Source organism: Bos mutus, chromosome 13 (assembly GCF_027580195.1).
Source record: "Bos mutus isolate GX-2022 chromosome 13, NWIPB_WYAK_1.1, whole genome shotgun sequence".
In the NCBI taxonomy this organism is placed as follows: Eukaryota; Metazoa; Chordata; class Mammalia; order Artiodactyla; family Bovidae; genus Bos; species Bos mutus.
Window position 1 is genome coordinate 61652208 of NC_091629.1, and position 15960 is coordinate 61668167.

At 46.6% G+C, this 15960-nt stretch overlaps 1 protein-coding gene across 15 annotated transcripts in view; it reads left to right on the forward strand.

Moving 5' to 3' along the window:
* Positions 1 to 15960, forward strand: part of SVIL (supervillin) — a 255989-nt gene that overhangs the window by 213726 nt on the left and 26303 nt on the right. For all 15 annotated transcript variants that reach the window (XM_070381838.1, XM_070381836.1, XM_070381840.1 and 12 more), the window contains 6 exons: positions 4241 to 4388; positions 8693 to 8782; positions 8868 to 8954; positions 10227 to 10404; positions 13009 to 13181; positions 15217 to 15372. In XM_070381838.1, coding sequence (XP_070237939.1) covers positions 4241 to 4388; positions 8693 to 8782; positions 8868 to 8954; positions 10227 to 10404; positions 13009 to 13181; positions 15217 to 15372 — 832 coding nt within the window. The remainder of the gene's footprint in view (positions 1 to 4240; positions 4389 to 8692; positions 8783 to 8867; positions 8955 to 10226; positions 10405 to 13008; positions 13182 to 15216; positions 15373 to 15960) is intronic.

Here is a 15960-nt window from a genome sequence, read left to right on the forward strand (position 1 = left end):
AAAACTTATCTTCTTTTTCAAAATTTGATGAGGTTTTCCTAGTAAGTCCATCTAGTTTATGAGGGCATGCGACTCAGAGAATTACTTGGAACCAGGGTCATCTTACCAATCATGAGTAGGAAAGTTAAGGAAAGGGGTTTTTAATTTGATAATTTTTTATTTTGATAAAAATTTAACTTATAGAAATGTTGTCATAATAGCCAGGATACTCTCATATACCCTTGAACAGACCCACCGATTGCTGGCATTTGTTCCTCCCCCACCCCCCTAATCCCCCATCCCCGCTGCCATCGTTCGCCTTCACTTTTTTCTCCTGGATTGAATGATTGATTGATTGATTGATTGGGCTGTTGTAACAGAACACCATAAACTAGGTAACTTATAAACAAAAGAAATGTAATCCTCTCAGTTCTAGAGGGTAAGAATTCCAAGATCAGGGTGCTGGCAGAGTCAGAGTCTGGTGGGGTCCACCTCCCAGTTCTTAGAGCCCTGTCTGCTCACCGTGTCCTTGTGCAGCTGAAGGGGTGAGGGAGCTCTCCGGGGCCCCTTTTATCAGGGCACTAATCGCATTCTTGAGGGCTCTAGCCTCATGGCCTAATCACCACCCAAACCCCACCTCCTAAAGTATCACATTAGGGATTCAGATCAGATCAGATCAGATCAGTCGCTCAGTCGTGTCCGACTCTTTGCGACCCCATGAATCGCAGCATGCCAGGCCTCCCTGTCCATCACCAACTCCCGGAGTTCACTCAGACTCACGTCCATCGAGTCAGCGATGCCATCCAGCCATCTCATCCTCTGTCGTCCCCTTCTCCTGCTGCCCCCAATCCCTCCCAGCATCAGAGCCTTTTCCAATGAGTCAACTCTTCGCATGAGGTGGCCAAAGTACTGGAGTTTCAGCTTTAGCATCATTCCTTCCAAAGAACACCAGGGCTGATCTTCTTCAGAATGGACTGGTTGGATCTCCTTGCAGTCCAAGGGACCCTCAAGAGTCTTCTCCAACACCACAGTTCAAAAGCATCAATTCTTCAGCGCTCAGTCTTCTTCACAGTCCAACTCTCACATCCATACATGACCACAGGAAAAACCATAGCCTTGACTAGACGGACCTTTGTTGGCAAAGTAATGTCTCTGCTTTTCAATATGTTATCTAGGTTGGTCATAACTTTCCTTCCAAGGAGTTAGCATCTTTTAATTTCATGGCTGCAGTCACCATCTGCAGTGATTTTGGAGCCCAGAAAAATAAAGTCTGACACTGTTTCCACTGTTTCCCCATCTATTTCCCATGAAGTGATGGGACCGGATGCCATGATCTTTGTTTTCTAAATGTTGAGCTTTAAGCCAACTTTTTCACTCTCCACTTTCACTTTCCTCAAGAGGCTTTTGAGTTCCTCTTCACTTTCTGCCATAAGGGTGGTGTCATCTGCATATCTGAGGTTATTGATATTTCTCCCAGCAATCTTGATTCCAGCTTGTGTTTCTTCCAGTCCAGCATTTCTCATGATGTACTCTGCATAGAAGTTAAATAAGCAGGGTGACAATATACAGCCTTGACGTACTCCTTTTCCTATTTGGAACCATTCTGTTGTTCCATGTCCAGTTCTAACTGTTGCTTCCTGACCTGCATACAGATTTCTCAAGAGGCAGATCCGGTGGTCTGGTATTCCCATCTCTTTGAGAATTTTCCACAGTTTATTGTGATCCACACAGTCAAAGGCTTTGGCATAGTCAATAAAGCAGAAATAGATGTTTTTCTGGAACTCTCTTGCTTTTTCCATGATCCAGCAGATGTTGGCAATTTGATCTCTGGTTCCTCTTCCTTTTCTAAAACCAGCTTGAACATTAGGAAGTTCATGGTTCACATATTGCTGAAGCCTGGCTTGGAAAATTTTGAGCATTACTTTACTAGCGTGTGAGATGAGTGCAATTGTGCGGTAGTTTGAGCATTCTTTGGCATTGCCTTTCTTTGGGATTGGAATGCAAACTGAGCTTTTCCAGTCCTGTGGCCACTGCTGAGTTTTCCAGATTAGGTTTCACTATGTGAACTGGTGGGGAGCAGGGGACACAGAGCCTTAGACTGTAGCACACTCCCATAACCTCAAGAGGAGGAAATTTTATATTGATACATTGTTTATCTAATCCATAGACTATATCCCAACTGTGTTCATTTTCTCCCAAATAATACCCATTTTAGCCCCTACTCCATCCCATCAAAGATCCAACCAGGATCATATGTTACATTTAGTCACCATGTCTCTTTAGGAGATGGTTTTTAGCCTAGTTTAATTGCCAGTGATCTCAAAATCAGTCCTGACTGTGACTGCTCTGTAGGAGAGTTCTGTGAAAGGAAGATGTATAGGTACAGTGATGGAAAAATCCATGTCCATGGCTTAAGCTGAATCTTACCAGTGCAGACTTGGTTTTTATGTGGCTGGAAAGGAAGGAGAGCCTCCCCGCACCCCCACCCCCGCCCCATTACCCTGCAACTCTCTGTCCTCCCAGAGCCTTAAAGAGAGTAAGGGTGCTGACCTCTGTCATCTTCCTGAGTGAATCTGGAGGTGTTTCCTATTGGTCAGTTAAGGGATGCTAATTTGCCATCGTGGGATGGACAGCAGTGGAGAATAAAAGCATCACCAAGTCCCCAGGGATGAATTTCCCCCTCAGGGCTCCTTGATCCTCCCACTGTGTCTGTGGAAAACCTGAGGATCATTATGATCTATGTGGACTTCTTATCTAAGAAAGAACTCCGTGCACGGGAAGAGGAGCTTGGGGAGACCACATAGTAGTAAGGAGAGCTCACCTGTGGTTTGAAAGCAGATGCTCCACCAGAAAGGGCCTCCTCGGACCTCAGAAGATACTGTGGTTAAAGCGCAAGCACAAACCGGCGTCATCACCATCCTTAGGACCCCTTTCCTAGGAAGGACCTGGAGGCAGAAGTGCTTTCTGCTCTTTGGCAATGCTTTTCTTTCCTTAACATTGGCTCCCATGGCAGCTTCCCTCCTGACCTCCCCGACCCCTCCCACCCACTGTCCCCCACTCCCTGCCTGGTGCCCTGCCCCCAACCCCAAAGAGATTTTGTCATGAAAGGAGGGATGGGCAAAGGAGGAGGGAACAGAAACTCTCGGGCCAACACTGGAGGACCTTCCCCAGTTGTCAGCCTGCGAACAGCCGCTCATCTCCTCAGGCCACGCCTCCACCTCCTTCCTGCCCATCCCCGTCCTCCTCAGTCTCCCTCGAGAATCCTCCAGCTTCTGCCTTTTAGACCAAATAAGACTAAATAATGTCACCAAGGGCTTAGACGCTAAAGAAGCAACTGTCTCCAAAACCCCAATGAGAAACATTTGTAAGCCTTTTCTATGTAGAAATGTTATTATACATGTAGGTTATGTCTATAGCACAGCTCAGCCTCAATGTCAGATATTCTGTGACTTAAAAGCCATCTTTGTGGGCTTACTTTGGTTGCCTAACTGCCCATATAAAATAGTTGCTGTAGGAAAAAGCACGTGAGTTCCAGAAAACCTCCTAATAACTCACCTTCCTCCTAATCAGCTTTCTCTACTTTATGGTTGACTTGCCTGGAAAATCCCATGGACGGAGGAGCCTGGTAGGCTGCAGTCCTGGTGTCGCTAAGAGTCGGGGACAACTGAGAGACTTCATTTTCACTTTTCACTTTCATGCATTGGAGAAGGAAATGGCAACCCACTCCAGTATTCTTGCTTGGAGAATCCCAGGGACAGAGGAGCCTGGTGGGCTGCCGTCTATGGGGTCGCACAGAGTCGGACACGACTGAAGTGACTTAGCAGCAGCAGCATGTAGATAAAAATCTTTGGTAGGTAAGATTTTCTCAACAAACTGTGTTCTTTGAGCATGATGAACAAAGATTCCTAGTCAACTGAGTTTAGATAAGTGAAACAGAGCAACTTGAAAACTCTGTAAGATTCATGGCAGGAAGACGGTCTCTCTCTTCCTGTTTCTTTTTACAAAGCATCATTTTGATATTCTGGTGTTCCAAGCAAACAAGTGAAAAGCCAAGTTCTAACCTGAAGGTCTAGGGTTGGTGGTGGTGATCTGTAACCCAAGCTGGAATAAGGAAGCCAGACCTATTTCAGGTAGAACAGCTGTGGACATTAGGGGCGGTGCAGGACGACTCTTTGCTTTCCAGCTCATGAAATGCTCATGCTAACGTTCATGCCTCTGTGACTTCCTCTCCTGTTTTCTCCCTGGTACACGCTGCAAACAGCGGGTCACAGAAAGTCGAGAGAGCCAGATGACTATTGAAGAGAGAAAGCATCTCATCACCGTGAGAGAGGACGCCTGGAAGACCAGGGGCAAAGGAGCAGCCAACGACTCTACCCAGTTTACTGTGGCCGGCAGGATGGTGAAGCGAGGTCAGAGTGTGTGTGTGTGTGTGTGTGTGAGAGTGTGAGTGTGAGTGTGGACCTGTGTGTGAGCTCCATCACCCACAGAGGGGAGGGTGGCATAGATAGCTCACTTTAAAAAACCAAGCCTTGGTCTTTTCTGGTTTTCACTCTTAACTGAAGCTGTGTACACATTTTGTGAGCCACTCCAACTGAAAATCTTCCTATGACGGCATCATCTTCAACGTGACGCATGATTCAGTTAGTCATATTTCAGAACAGTCATTTGGAAATGCCCAGGCATCAAAGCAGTTTTGCAGATCTGCTATCAAACTTTTAGCCCTTTCCTGTAATTGCTTGGAAATTATTTCCATTTTCTTGCCATCTGGCAATCAGTTCACTCAAATAAGCCTTTCTCAGTGCAGAAGTTCGTCGTCTTCCTTTTAGGGTAATTCCCAGGTCTCTTTCCATCAACCCAGAGTTCCCTGGCTACAAAGCCCTGTTTCCAGAGATGTTTTATTGGATGTCTAAAAGATGTATCCATTTCCAGGAAAGTGAGGTTTCCCTTAAGACAGGTCACTTCTCTGCAGCTGAGCTCTTGAAACTGATTTTCAGTGGGAATCCAAAGATTTGTAAAACTGACGAACCAGTCAGAAAGCTCTGCAGCTCCACAGCCTGTTGGAAATGGTTAAAATCGGGGATCCCTTTGTCACGTGCATGCACATACCTTCATTTTCTAAGCTATTGTTTGAGTAAATTTCTCAATTTAGTAATGAAGGTTTTCTCGATCAATAGAATTAACTTATATTGTCATCTGCTTCATAGGTTTGCAGTTCGCTTTTCTCAATACCTTTCAGGATCCTCAGTCATAGGTGGAGCCTACATCATTGTAGGCTCAGCATAAGTATTTGCAGAAGGAAGGAAGGGAGGGAGAGGAAACTCTTGAACTGAGATTAACCCAAATATTGGTGGAAGAATCCTTTCTAACAAATTTATTCTTAACTAATATTGGAATTTAGGGAAGCCCTGATGGCTCAGTGGTAAAGAATCCGCCTGCCAATGCAGGAGACACAGGTTCAGTCCCTGGGTTGGGAAGATCCCCTGGAGAAGGAAATGGCAACCCACTCCAGTATTCTTGCCTGGGAAATCCCATGGACAGAGGAGCCTGAGGGGCTACAGTCCATGGAGTCACAAAAGAGTCGGACATGACTTAGCGATTAAACAATAACAGTCTTGGAATTATCAAAGGATAACAGGGTAATTTACTCTCAGAATGAGGTGGCATTTGAGGATTTTTGTCATCAAGTCACAGAACTATCTCCTTTGCATGACCCCCATCCCTATGTTAACAAAAGCAGATTCTTCAGGCCCACAATGAGAACTTGAGCCATAGCTCAGATCTTCCAGCTTCTAGCCTGGACTTTTATCCTGATGACCTTTTACTTGGGTTTCATTTTTTGTCTTTCATCTTAAAAATCATAATGTATTTGAAGCCTGGTCCTTCCTCCCGGATACCACTGTCCCTGTCCATGGGGACATCAGAGGAAGTAGCCTTGATCCTAGGCAGTTATGGAAAACAGAATCAGGGACATTCCTCCTCCCTTAGAGGATGAGTTTCCTTTCACATGTTCTTGAATAAATCAGGGACCTTTATTTAACAGGTGCTTTATGACTCTGCTCGAGAAATAATTTTGTTGTACTTTCAATCTAATGAAAAATCAGCAGCCTGCTTTTCTGGTGTTTGTTATCACCTGCACAGCCGTGTGTTTCACTGAGTCATTGGCTCTTTTGGATTTGCAGAGGTGGAACATCCAATTCACTACACTTGCCAAAGAATGAAATTGTCCCCACACTGCAGCCACCAAGACTTTCTGTCTCATCAGATGACAGTGTAGCAGTGAGTGGCCAAGAGGCCTCTGTAGCCTGATTTTCATTCTCTCACCCCAGGAGCTGTTTTCTCCCCTCACCTCATTAGGGCTGTCCCCCGTTTTGTATTCGTAGAGTCCACAGATCAGTGAGTACTCCATAGATTTCTGTGGTATTCTAGATTTCTCCTGGAAGGAAGATATTCAGAGTATGCCTTTGAAGAAGAGAGAGCTGAGGGACTTCCCTGGTAGTTCAGTGGTTAGGGCTCTGTGCTTCCAATGCGGAGGAGAGGGGCACGGGCTTGACTGCTGGTCAGGGAACTAAGATCCTACATGCTGTGCAGTACAGCCAAGAAATTAAATAAATACTATTTTTAAAAGATGTAAAATGTTCTTGAAGAGAACAGGTGACTGGTTATTGTCCATAGAATTCATTGAAAGGAGCTATGGGGAGTGATTTAACAGTGTGAAACTTAAATCTATATGCCTGCCCCCATCACAGACAAGCCCTGTCTCTAGCTGGAAAGAGCGGGTGCACCTTTAAGAGCTCACGGGTGCAGCCGCCTGAATGGGCAGCAGGGGGCACCCTAACTGGACAAAGGGCTGGTGTCAAGCCTGTTTATTGGCTTCAGAGTGAATAACCTCTGTGCTAATGTTATGTCCCCATGTCTCTTACACATCATTTTAGCAGGTAATGAGCTACTGTCTCAGCCTTTGATACCAAATTTTACTTATTTTTAATATCTTTCAAGAAAATTGACTTTCACTCAGATATAAACTCTTTGCAGATCTTGTAATTAAAGATTTTTTTTTTTAACGTTATTGACATCAGTAAGGAACTATATGTACATGTTGAGAAGTACTTCTGGAAAGTGTTAGTCACTCAGTTGTGTCTAACTCTTTGCAGCCCCATGAACTGCAGCCCACTAGGCTCCTCTGTCCATGGGATTCCCCAGGCAAGAATATTGGAGTGGGTAGCCATTCCCTTCTCCAGGGGATCTTCCCAACCCAGTGGTTCTCCTGCATTACAGGCAGACTCTTTAACCGTCTGAGCTACCAGAGAAGCTTCTGAAATGTCACCTAAAATTTCAGTTGTAAACTGCATTTCAGTATTTTTCCTTCCAAGTTTTATGGTGTAACAAACATCTTCCTCTCCAACTCACACAAGGGAGGAGCAGATCCATTCATTTGGTTTTTTGTCCTGTAAGTGATCATGACTTACACATTCTCGGGATGTGGTTCTCAGATGTGGTCTCTCGGATGCAATAACGTAGCAATGTCACCTAACGGTTTCACTTTTAATACAATGGATACAGAGAATGTTAACATCTCATTTTGTTCTTTGTATGTGTACCAATTACCCGTCCTGCCCCCCTTGCAAATCCCTTCTAAGTTTAGGAAAAAATACTCATCTATGTCTTTATTCAGTTTTCTGGTCTACTAAGATGCCGTCTTCATGCTGGAATGTTTGTCTTCCCTTTCTATGTGTCTCTTATCATTTCTCTGCTTAGAGAGTCCCCATCCAGCTCCTCGAAAGATGCAGGTGAAAGCATGTCCCTAGCTCCCAGCCACACCCAAGACTAGTATGACTTTCCAACATCCATACCTGTGTAAACTGTTACTCTTGTGTCTTTCTTACAAAGCCTAGCACTCTCTGGGTAATTGCCCAGTAGATCACACTCTGATGATGCCCCCAAAGGTCAGACTGTCCCCACGTCCCCTCAGCCAGGAAGATGACTCCAGGGCTGGGGAACTCGCTGGCCAGCGTGACAAACCGGGTCTCTGTTTCCTCTGGAGAGATGTTACAGAAACAACCAGCCGTCCACCTTCTTGAGTTCTGCAGCCACAAATCCAACCAACCACAATCCCAAAAAAATTTTTTTTAATTCTATAAAATTCCAGAAAAGCAAAACTTGAATTTTCTACAACAACTCTTTACAAAGCATTTACATCTTCTTCGGTATTAGGAGTCATGTAGAGATGATTTAGAGGATATGGGAGGATGTGTGTAGATATGCCAATATGCCATTTAATATAAAGGACTTGAGCATCCACGTGGATGTTGGTACCCACAGGAGGTCCTGGGACCAGTCCCTTGTAGATACCAAGGGAACAACTGTATGCGTTCTCTTCAGCTACCTCCAGTGCCTGAAAGGCCTTCAGAAGTCAATATTCTCTTTCTTCAAGGACATTCCGATCGCCACCTGCACTCTCTTATCCCATCTGCATGTTAGGGATGTGTCTTCATTGTTCAGTGTGGAATGGCAGACTGGCAGCTACTGCAGGCCTTAGAAACAATAAAACCTTGTCTATGTGGGCAGTTTTCCTGTAAGTGTGCGTGTCCCATGTCTGTCTGTAAATTCTGTAAACTGTTAGGTCTCTGTTGGGGCTCCTGGTGCTCCCTTGGGGTCCTGGGAATTTCCAGAAGTGATCCTGAGATGCTCAGTTGCTCCTTTGTTTTTCCTGCAGGTCTGGCGTCCCCCACTGCCATCACCCCGGTAGCATCCCCTGTTTCCAGCAAAGCAAGGGGCACTACACCAGTTTCCAGACCCCTGGAAGGTGAGTCGCGAGGCCCTGCCGTGGAAGGGGTCTGCGGTCAGAAGAGCCCTCAGTGCTTCTCTCACTGTGTTTCCTCCTTGCCCAGATATCGAAGCCAGACCAGACATGCAGTTAGAGTCGGACCTCAAGCTGGACAGGCTGGAAACCTTCCTAAGAAGGCTCAACAACAAAGGTACATGCCAGGAGCCACAGAGAAGCTGTGGTTCACGTGTGTGTGGCTGGTGTGGCTCAAGTTTCAGTGAGTAGCTCAGAAAATCTAAAAATACCTACCCCACTTGCAGAATCTCTGAATCCCAACATGGTTTGCTTTTTCTCCTCAGCTAAATTGTCTTCTATTATGACTCAACCATTGCGTACTTTGAGCATTATCTCATGTTATAATTTAAAAGTTAATTTATTGGTCAACACTGATTAGATTACTAAGCTCTGATTCACTAGATAATGTATTCAGTAGGTGGCTCCCAATAGCACATTTGTGCCTGGATCTAAACTCTTGGGATGTCATCCAGTCAGGATTGTAGACTCAGTACTTTTGCTTTTAACCGTGAAAGTAGATTATGACATGAAATCAACGTGGTCTGATTGTATATGTCATTTTCCAATAAGGTAGCAGCTGCTATTATATCTGATTGTCACAAATAGTTTCCAGAAGAAAATTCTAGTGAATAAATAAAGATTTCAATACAAAAGACTATGAAGTATATAAAATTAAAGAATAACATGCAGAAGTAGCCTCATCTCTTAAGAAAAATGTCCAGTACTTAAAACTTATCTGTTACTAAGCACCTACTATTGACAATGACCCCTATAGGTTGAAAATAATACAAACAACCACTTTAAACTAAAAATATAAAAGTGTCATATAATAACCAAGCTGGCAAGGCAAAGAATACAAACAATTCAGTTTATTACCTGTGTGTAACGGGTATCTAACCCAGAGGCCAGCAGACTAATCCAGCTCCCCACCTGTATTTGTAAATAAAGTTTTATTGGAACATAGTCATGCCCATCTGTTAGCTTATTGGTAATAGTTAATTTTGTGCTATAGCCACAGCTTCATGCAAGTTGCAACACAAGTCAAATAGCCTCCCACGCAAAGCCTATAATATCTACTACATGGCCCTTTGCAGAAAAAGATTTTACCAAACCTTGATCTAGAACAAAGCTGAGGCTAGTTCTGTCTCCAAGAGCATAAAGAACAGGTTCAGAAATTGTCAGTGGCTTCAGCCTCCATCTCCTACCACTCCCAGCGCAGGTTTTGTTCAGTCCTTTCCTGAGAAGACAGCCAATGCCCGAGAAGCGTCTGCAGAATCTGGGAGCGCTGTCGCGTTTGCTCCACTCCTGGCCTTAGCGGGAAGAAAATAATGTTTAACCAAGTGAAGCAGAGTTGAAGTCATGTTTTTTACACACACCTCGGGTCATTGATTTGCTTGTTTGTTGATAGTTGGTGGGATGCAAGAAACAGTCCTCACTGTCACTGGGAAATCGGTGAAAGAGGTGATGAAGCCGGACGATGATGAAACCTTTGCCAAGTTTTACCGCAGCGTGGACTCCTCTCTACCGAGAAGCCCCGTAGAGCTGGACGAGGATTTCGATGTCATTTTTGATCCTTATGCCCCCAAGTAAGTTATTTCAATTCCCATCATTCACCCCTGGAGAATGGATCCCTTCACCGGCCTCTGAATAGCACTTTATTCTCTCACCGTTATCACCTTCTGCAATAGAATAGCCAGACTGACACTGACCAGGGTCCTTGGCCTTTCCCAATCAATAGAAATTAATCTGAGGCCAGACAGAAAATGCAGGCAAGGCTTTATTGGGGCCCCTGCTGCAGCAGGAGGAAGGAAGAACAAGTGACAGGTGCCCTTGCTGGCTCCCCGAGGTGGGGTGAGCTTGTTCCTTGTATGGGGTAAGGGAAGGGGTATGTCCAGGGTTCAAACCAGGAGGGTGGGTGGCTTAGGTGGTTTACCCACCCCTTTGGTGGTGTTGAGTGCAGGAGGCATGTGCAGTGCCCAGGTTTTGCTCCCAGCTCTTCAGACGTGGCAGTTGGGTTTTTTCGGTCTTTTTGTATCTTTTTGTTCATAATTTGCCCCAGTTGCACATGCATGAAGTTATTTTTAGTCCCTTATAGTGTCTTCGTATTTTGTTGCTGGAGGAGATACTTGTCCAGCTGTCATCACTACAGCAAAAGTTCTCAAGTCCCAGGTCCCAGCTTGTCTCAAAATCACTATTCTCTAGAACTAGACACTGGAGTAGATGGAGCTTGCATGCCCAGGACAGACGTCCTCTGCCAGAAAGCCTTGCATCCACACCACGTGCCTGGGCCACGTGATGGGTTTTTCACGTCACTCGACTATTGCTTTCAGACTTCATGAACACTGGTTAACCAACATTTTTATGCCTTCTTTCATTTGATGTGTCGAATTCTTACTCAACTTTGAAAACTATTTGGATCACCCAGGCTCCGATGAATACAGCTAACTAGAAAATCAATGAAATTTGCCACCAGTGATAAGATCAATAGATCCGAGGGTTTTATCAGTGCTGTCTCAGGTCCCTCTTCACACAGAAATTTGGCTACACCACTAAAGAAAAGTGTTCATGGTGTTAGAATTCCTTTGATCTCAAGTGCTGCAAAGAAAGGCAAATCCAACCAACTTCAGCAGAAGAGAAATGTGGAGGGATTTACAGGTTCACTCCTTGAGAAGTTGCAGGTGTGACCTCAGGTTCGGGGGGCTCAGAATAAGGTCTCTCTCGTGCCAGCTTCCCTCTGTCCTTCCCTCTCAGGCTGTCACCACATTAGATGGTCACCCCTTACTCCAGCTTTATAGCCCAGCTGTGTGGCCACTCCCGTTCAGGCAGCCACCCTGCCCAGCAGTCCTAGGAGGAGCTCTGGCTTGATTTTCCCGGATCTGCACGCAGCCCTGCAGCCATCATTGCAGCCAAGGGGATGGAAGATGCTGATAGGCTAGTGGTGGTCTCTGGATACCCCCCCCTCCGCCAGCTCCGGAGCTGGGATAGAGGGTGGGGCGTGGAGGGAGGCAGTCCCCACAAAGGCAAATCCAGGACCACCTACCAGAAGCAGGGAGAGCGTGCTGGGTGGGCTTACCCCACAGCCATCCACCACATTTATCTGCTTCCCACCAATTTGTGAGAGAGCCTGTCTCTTCCAGAAGTCTGCAAGGTCATCATAAGTGTTTCCTTAAGCTGTTCCTGATACCCATTCTGCATTTTTCAATGTGTTCAGTTTTTTTGTTTTCAATTTGCTGTCTTAAGAAAATGAACAATTTGCCACTCCCCACCTTTAATATTCTGGGTATTATTTTCATACATGGTTATCGGACTATTTCTCAATCTCCTCCTCATCCAAATGTCATTGTTTAAATTGTTACATACAATTTGAACATTGATATGTCGTGTTGAACACATACACACATGATAATGTTATGTATGAAAGAGGACCTCCGGGGACAGAGATCCATGCACTTGGATGTTAAAAGCAGCTAGAGTCTGCTGGGAACTCTGGGACAGAGTGTACCCCCATCTTCATGTCTGGTGTTTGGCCCCAGAGAGGTGTGTGTGTGTGAGAGAGAGAGAGACAGGGTCATAGTTTGGGGGCCTCTTTTTATTTCTATATACTCTTCAAAATAGTGCTTATTTTCCAAAGACGGGCAGTGGGTTGGGAGGAGAATAGTGATGGGAGAATTGGGGGAGGAAACTGCAAAACTGGCATGGAGAGGAAGCTGAGTCTGCAGGAAGGAGGGTTAAATCGAGAAGCAGTGACTGACTAGTCTCCGAGGGCTTGCTAGAGAGCCCAGAGAAGGAAAGGCGGTTCTTTTCCAACAGGAAGTGATCAGGATGCTGTGTAGGGGGCAGGGTCGGGGGCGGTGATGATATCAGGGAAGGACTTCCACCCATCAGCGCTGACCAGGAGTGGGGCGGGCTGCACCAGAGGCGCTAACCGTTCCTCTAGGTGAAGTCCCAGGGGCATGGTGAGAGCAAGGCTCCTAGGATTGGCTGGGATCTTGACCCAAATGGGCTTCAACCTTCCAAGATCCTCTGACTCCATCGGTGGAGTGGCGGGAGGAGGAGGAGGCGCTGTAAGATTTATAATGCAATGGAGAAATAAAACTGTGGAGCTGGGTGCTCCAGGCCAGAGACCTGCAAGCCCCTGAGCGTGGGTGAGACTGCAGCCCTGGCCACAGCAGCTCTGCTCTGCCCCATAGGTTGACATCCTCGGTGGCTGAGCACAAGCGTGCCGTGCGGCCCAAGCGCCGGGTCCAGGCTTCCAAAAACCCCCTGAAGATGCTGGCCGCGAGGGAAGATCTCCTGCAGGAGTACACTGAGCAGAGACTGAACGTGGCCTTCGTGGAGTCGAAGCGGATGAAAGTCGAAAAGTGTGAGTGTGGGGCCCACCCCCAGCTGTGTGCTCGGGAACTGGGGGAGCAGGTGACTCCATCTCTTATTTTCCTGCCCTGCAAAGGCCAGCCACGGTGCCGAGACACTCACGAGAGACAAATAAGCGCGTTTGCACACACGCATGCACACCTGCAGAAAGCCTGCTTAGAAGGTGAAGGCTTCTCACAGAAACTCTTAAGTGTGGCCCATCTGTTCACTTAAAGTGAAAGTGTTAAGTCACTCAGTCACGACTCTTTGCGACCCCATCGGCTGGAGCCCACAAGGCTCCTCTGTCCATGGGGATTCTCCAGGCAAGAATACTGGAGTGGGGAGCCATTCCCTTCTCCAGGGGATCTTCTCGACCAAGGATCAAACCCAGGTCTCCTGCATTGCAGGCAGATTCTTTACTGTCTGAGCCACCAGAGAAGCCCTCTATTCATTTAAGTCTTTTTGAGTTTTCTTTCCAGAGGCTGGAGGAAAGGGAGGTTGGGCTTTGTAATTTAGTCCATTTCCAAACTTGGCAGTTCTCCACCCCGTTTGATTCTAGAGGAAATTTGATCTCTCATGGGCAAGTGTCCCACATCCCTGCTTTGCCTAATCCTAGGTTTTATGCTGTTAATTAAAGTACAAGCCAGTGCTTTTCACTTTGCTTTGGAGAGGACCTCGGGCTCCTTGAAGTTGGGATGTGGGCTGAGAGGAGTGGTGGGAGGGGGCAGAAGGGGTAGGCCATGATGCAAGTGAGGAGCGGTCCCCAGGCTCTGTTTCCACTCCGGGCTCAGCCGTCAGCTCTCCTTTGCCCAGCCACATGGGGGTCCAGCTCTGAAACAGCGGTTGTCCTGGTGGGGCTAGTGGCATGCATAATCTTGCGAGTCTGAATATTCTTGCTATCATTTTTGTTTTCCTATAGCACTCATAAACCTACTTACCAAAGTTGTTTTTTGTTTTTAGAAATAGAATATTTAGATGAGGTGGTTGAGTCTTTTCATTATAATTATTTTACTGAATAAGTATACTTCAAATTCTGAGCCATATGAATTGTGAAGTGGTGTTATATGTCTTCAGTGTTAGAACTTCATCCCAGCGAAGTAATTTTCCAAGTTTCTCTCTAGCACGCATGGGAGAAGGCAATGGCACCCCACTCCAGCACTCTTGCCTGGAAAATCCCATGGACAGGGGAGCCTGGTAGGCTGCAGTCCATGAGGTCGCTAAGAGTCGGACATGACTGAGCGATTTCATTTTCACTTTTCACTTTCATGCACTGGAGAAGGAAATGGCAACCCACTCCAGTGTTCTTGCCTGGAGAATCCCAGGGACGGGGGAGCCTGGTGGGCTGCCGTCTATGGGGTCGCACAGAGTCGGACATGACTGAAGCGACTTAGCAGCAGCAGCAGCATGCACATATTTTTTAAAACAAAGAACTGGAGAAATAAAGATTTATTGGCAAAGATTCTGTGTACTTTAATTCTGCCTCCACTTTTCAGAGGCATATGTACATTTGTTGGTTCACACAGAGAACCTAGCGTCTTATTACAATCTTAAATCTGAGAGGAAAGGATCCCAAGAGATCATCTAGTTGTTCACTCTGCCTCCAGGAACAGATGAGAACTAAACCAAGCCTTACAGAGTGCCTGCTTTTCTGCATATAAAGACTTTGGATGGAAGATATCCAACCGTCCCCCTCAGGAAAGCATTTCAACATCTGAACCCTATTAGGAATTATAACGGCTTTAGTGGAATTGCAGCAAATGAGTTCAGCTCCTAATCTTATACTGAGGTGGTTGGTCCACACTCATTTCTTATCTGTCTGCATGGATGGGTTGACACCTGTCAACAAGCATTTATATTTTCAATCCTGTGTTTAATTCCTAACACAGAGCTTCACAGAGCTCATCAGACGAGAGTATGTTTTCCCCATCAGGACTAGCTTGAAAAGAAAAAAGCAGTGATTGTTATGCATGATCACAGAGTATGAACCTTGTCTTTTCTCCCGAATGTCTTACTGCCCTGTGCTCTCTTTCATCCTTCAATCCTCCCAGTGTCCGCCAACTCCAGCTTCTCAGAAGTCACCCTGGCGGGGTTAGCCAGCAAAGAAAACTTTAGCAACGTCAGCCTGCGGAGCGTCAACCTGACGGAACAGAACTCCAACAACAGCGCAGTGCCCTACAAGAAGCTGATGCTGCTGCAGGTTAAAGGTATTGAGAGCCGAGAAGATGACACGTGACCCCGGGTTTTGTCTGGAGGCCTGAGTTCCCCCCACTTGCCTGACGGGGAGGGAACACATGCTCTGGAGAGCCCACCGGGCACTACCACATCTAACCCCAGCTTTGCAAAATCCCACGAGGTAGGAAGCATTTGGCTCCTGAGCTTGGTGACGGGCCCCAGGTCCCCACAGCTGCTGAGCAGCAGAGCTGACTGTGACCCTGGTCCACCTGATCCCAGAATCCTAGCTCTTGCTGCTGCGCCCCTTCCCGTGACCCTGGCCACACACTGCCTGTGGTCACCAGATGCCCCCGCGGCCATCAGAGTGTTCGCCCCACTCTGTCGTCCTCACTGAGGTCAGCAGGAGTCAGGGAGCCAGAGGGAGAGATGGGCTCTTGGAGAAGGGAGCGAGGGAGTGCAGAGAGGTGGCCAACACCCTCCCTCCCCTCCTCTTTAACGAGGAGCCTTCCCCTGCAACCAGAGGGCTCTGGGCTGCCCTGCAGTATTAGCTGCCCCCCAGCAACACTGCTGTAGATTCAGGCTCAAGACAAGGAGGGCGTATCCTCTGCTTCGCTGGTGGT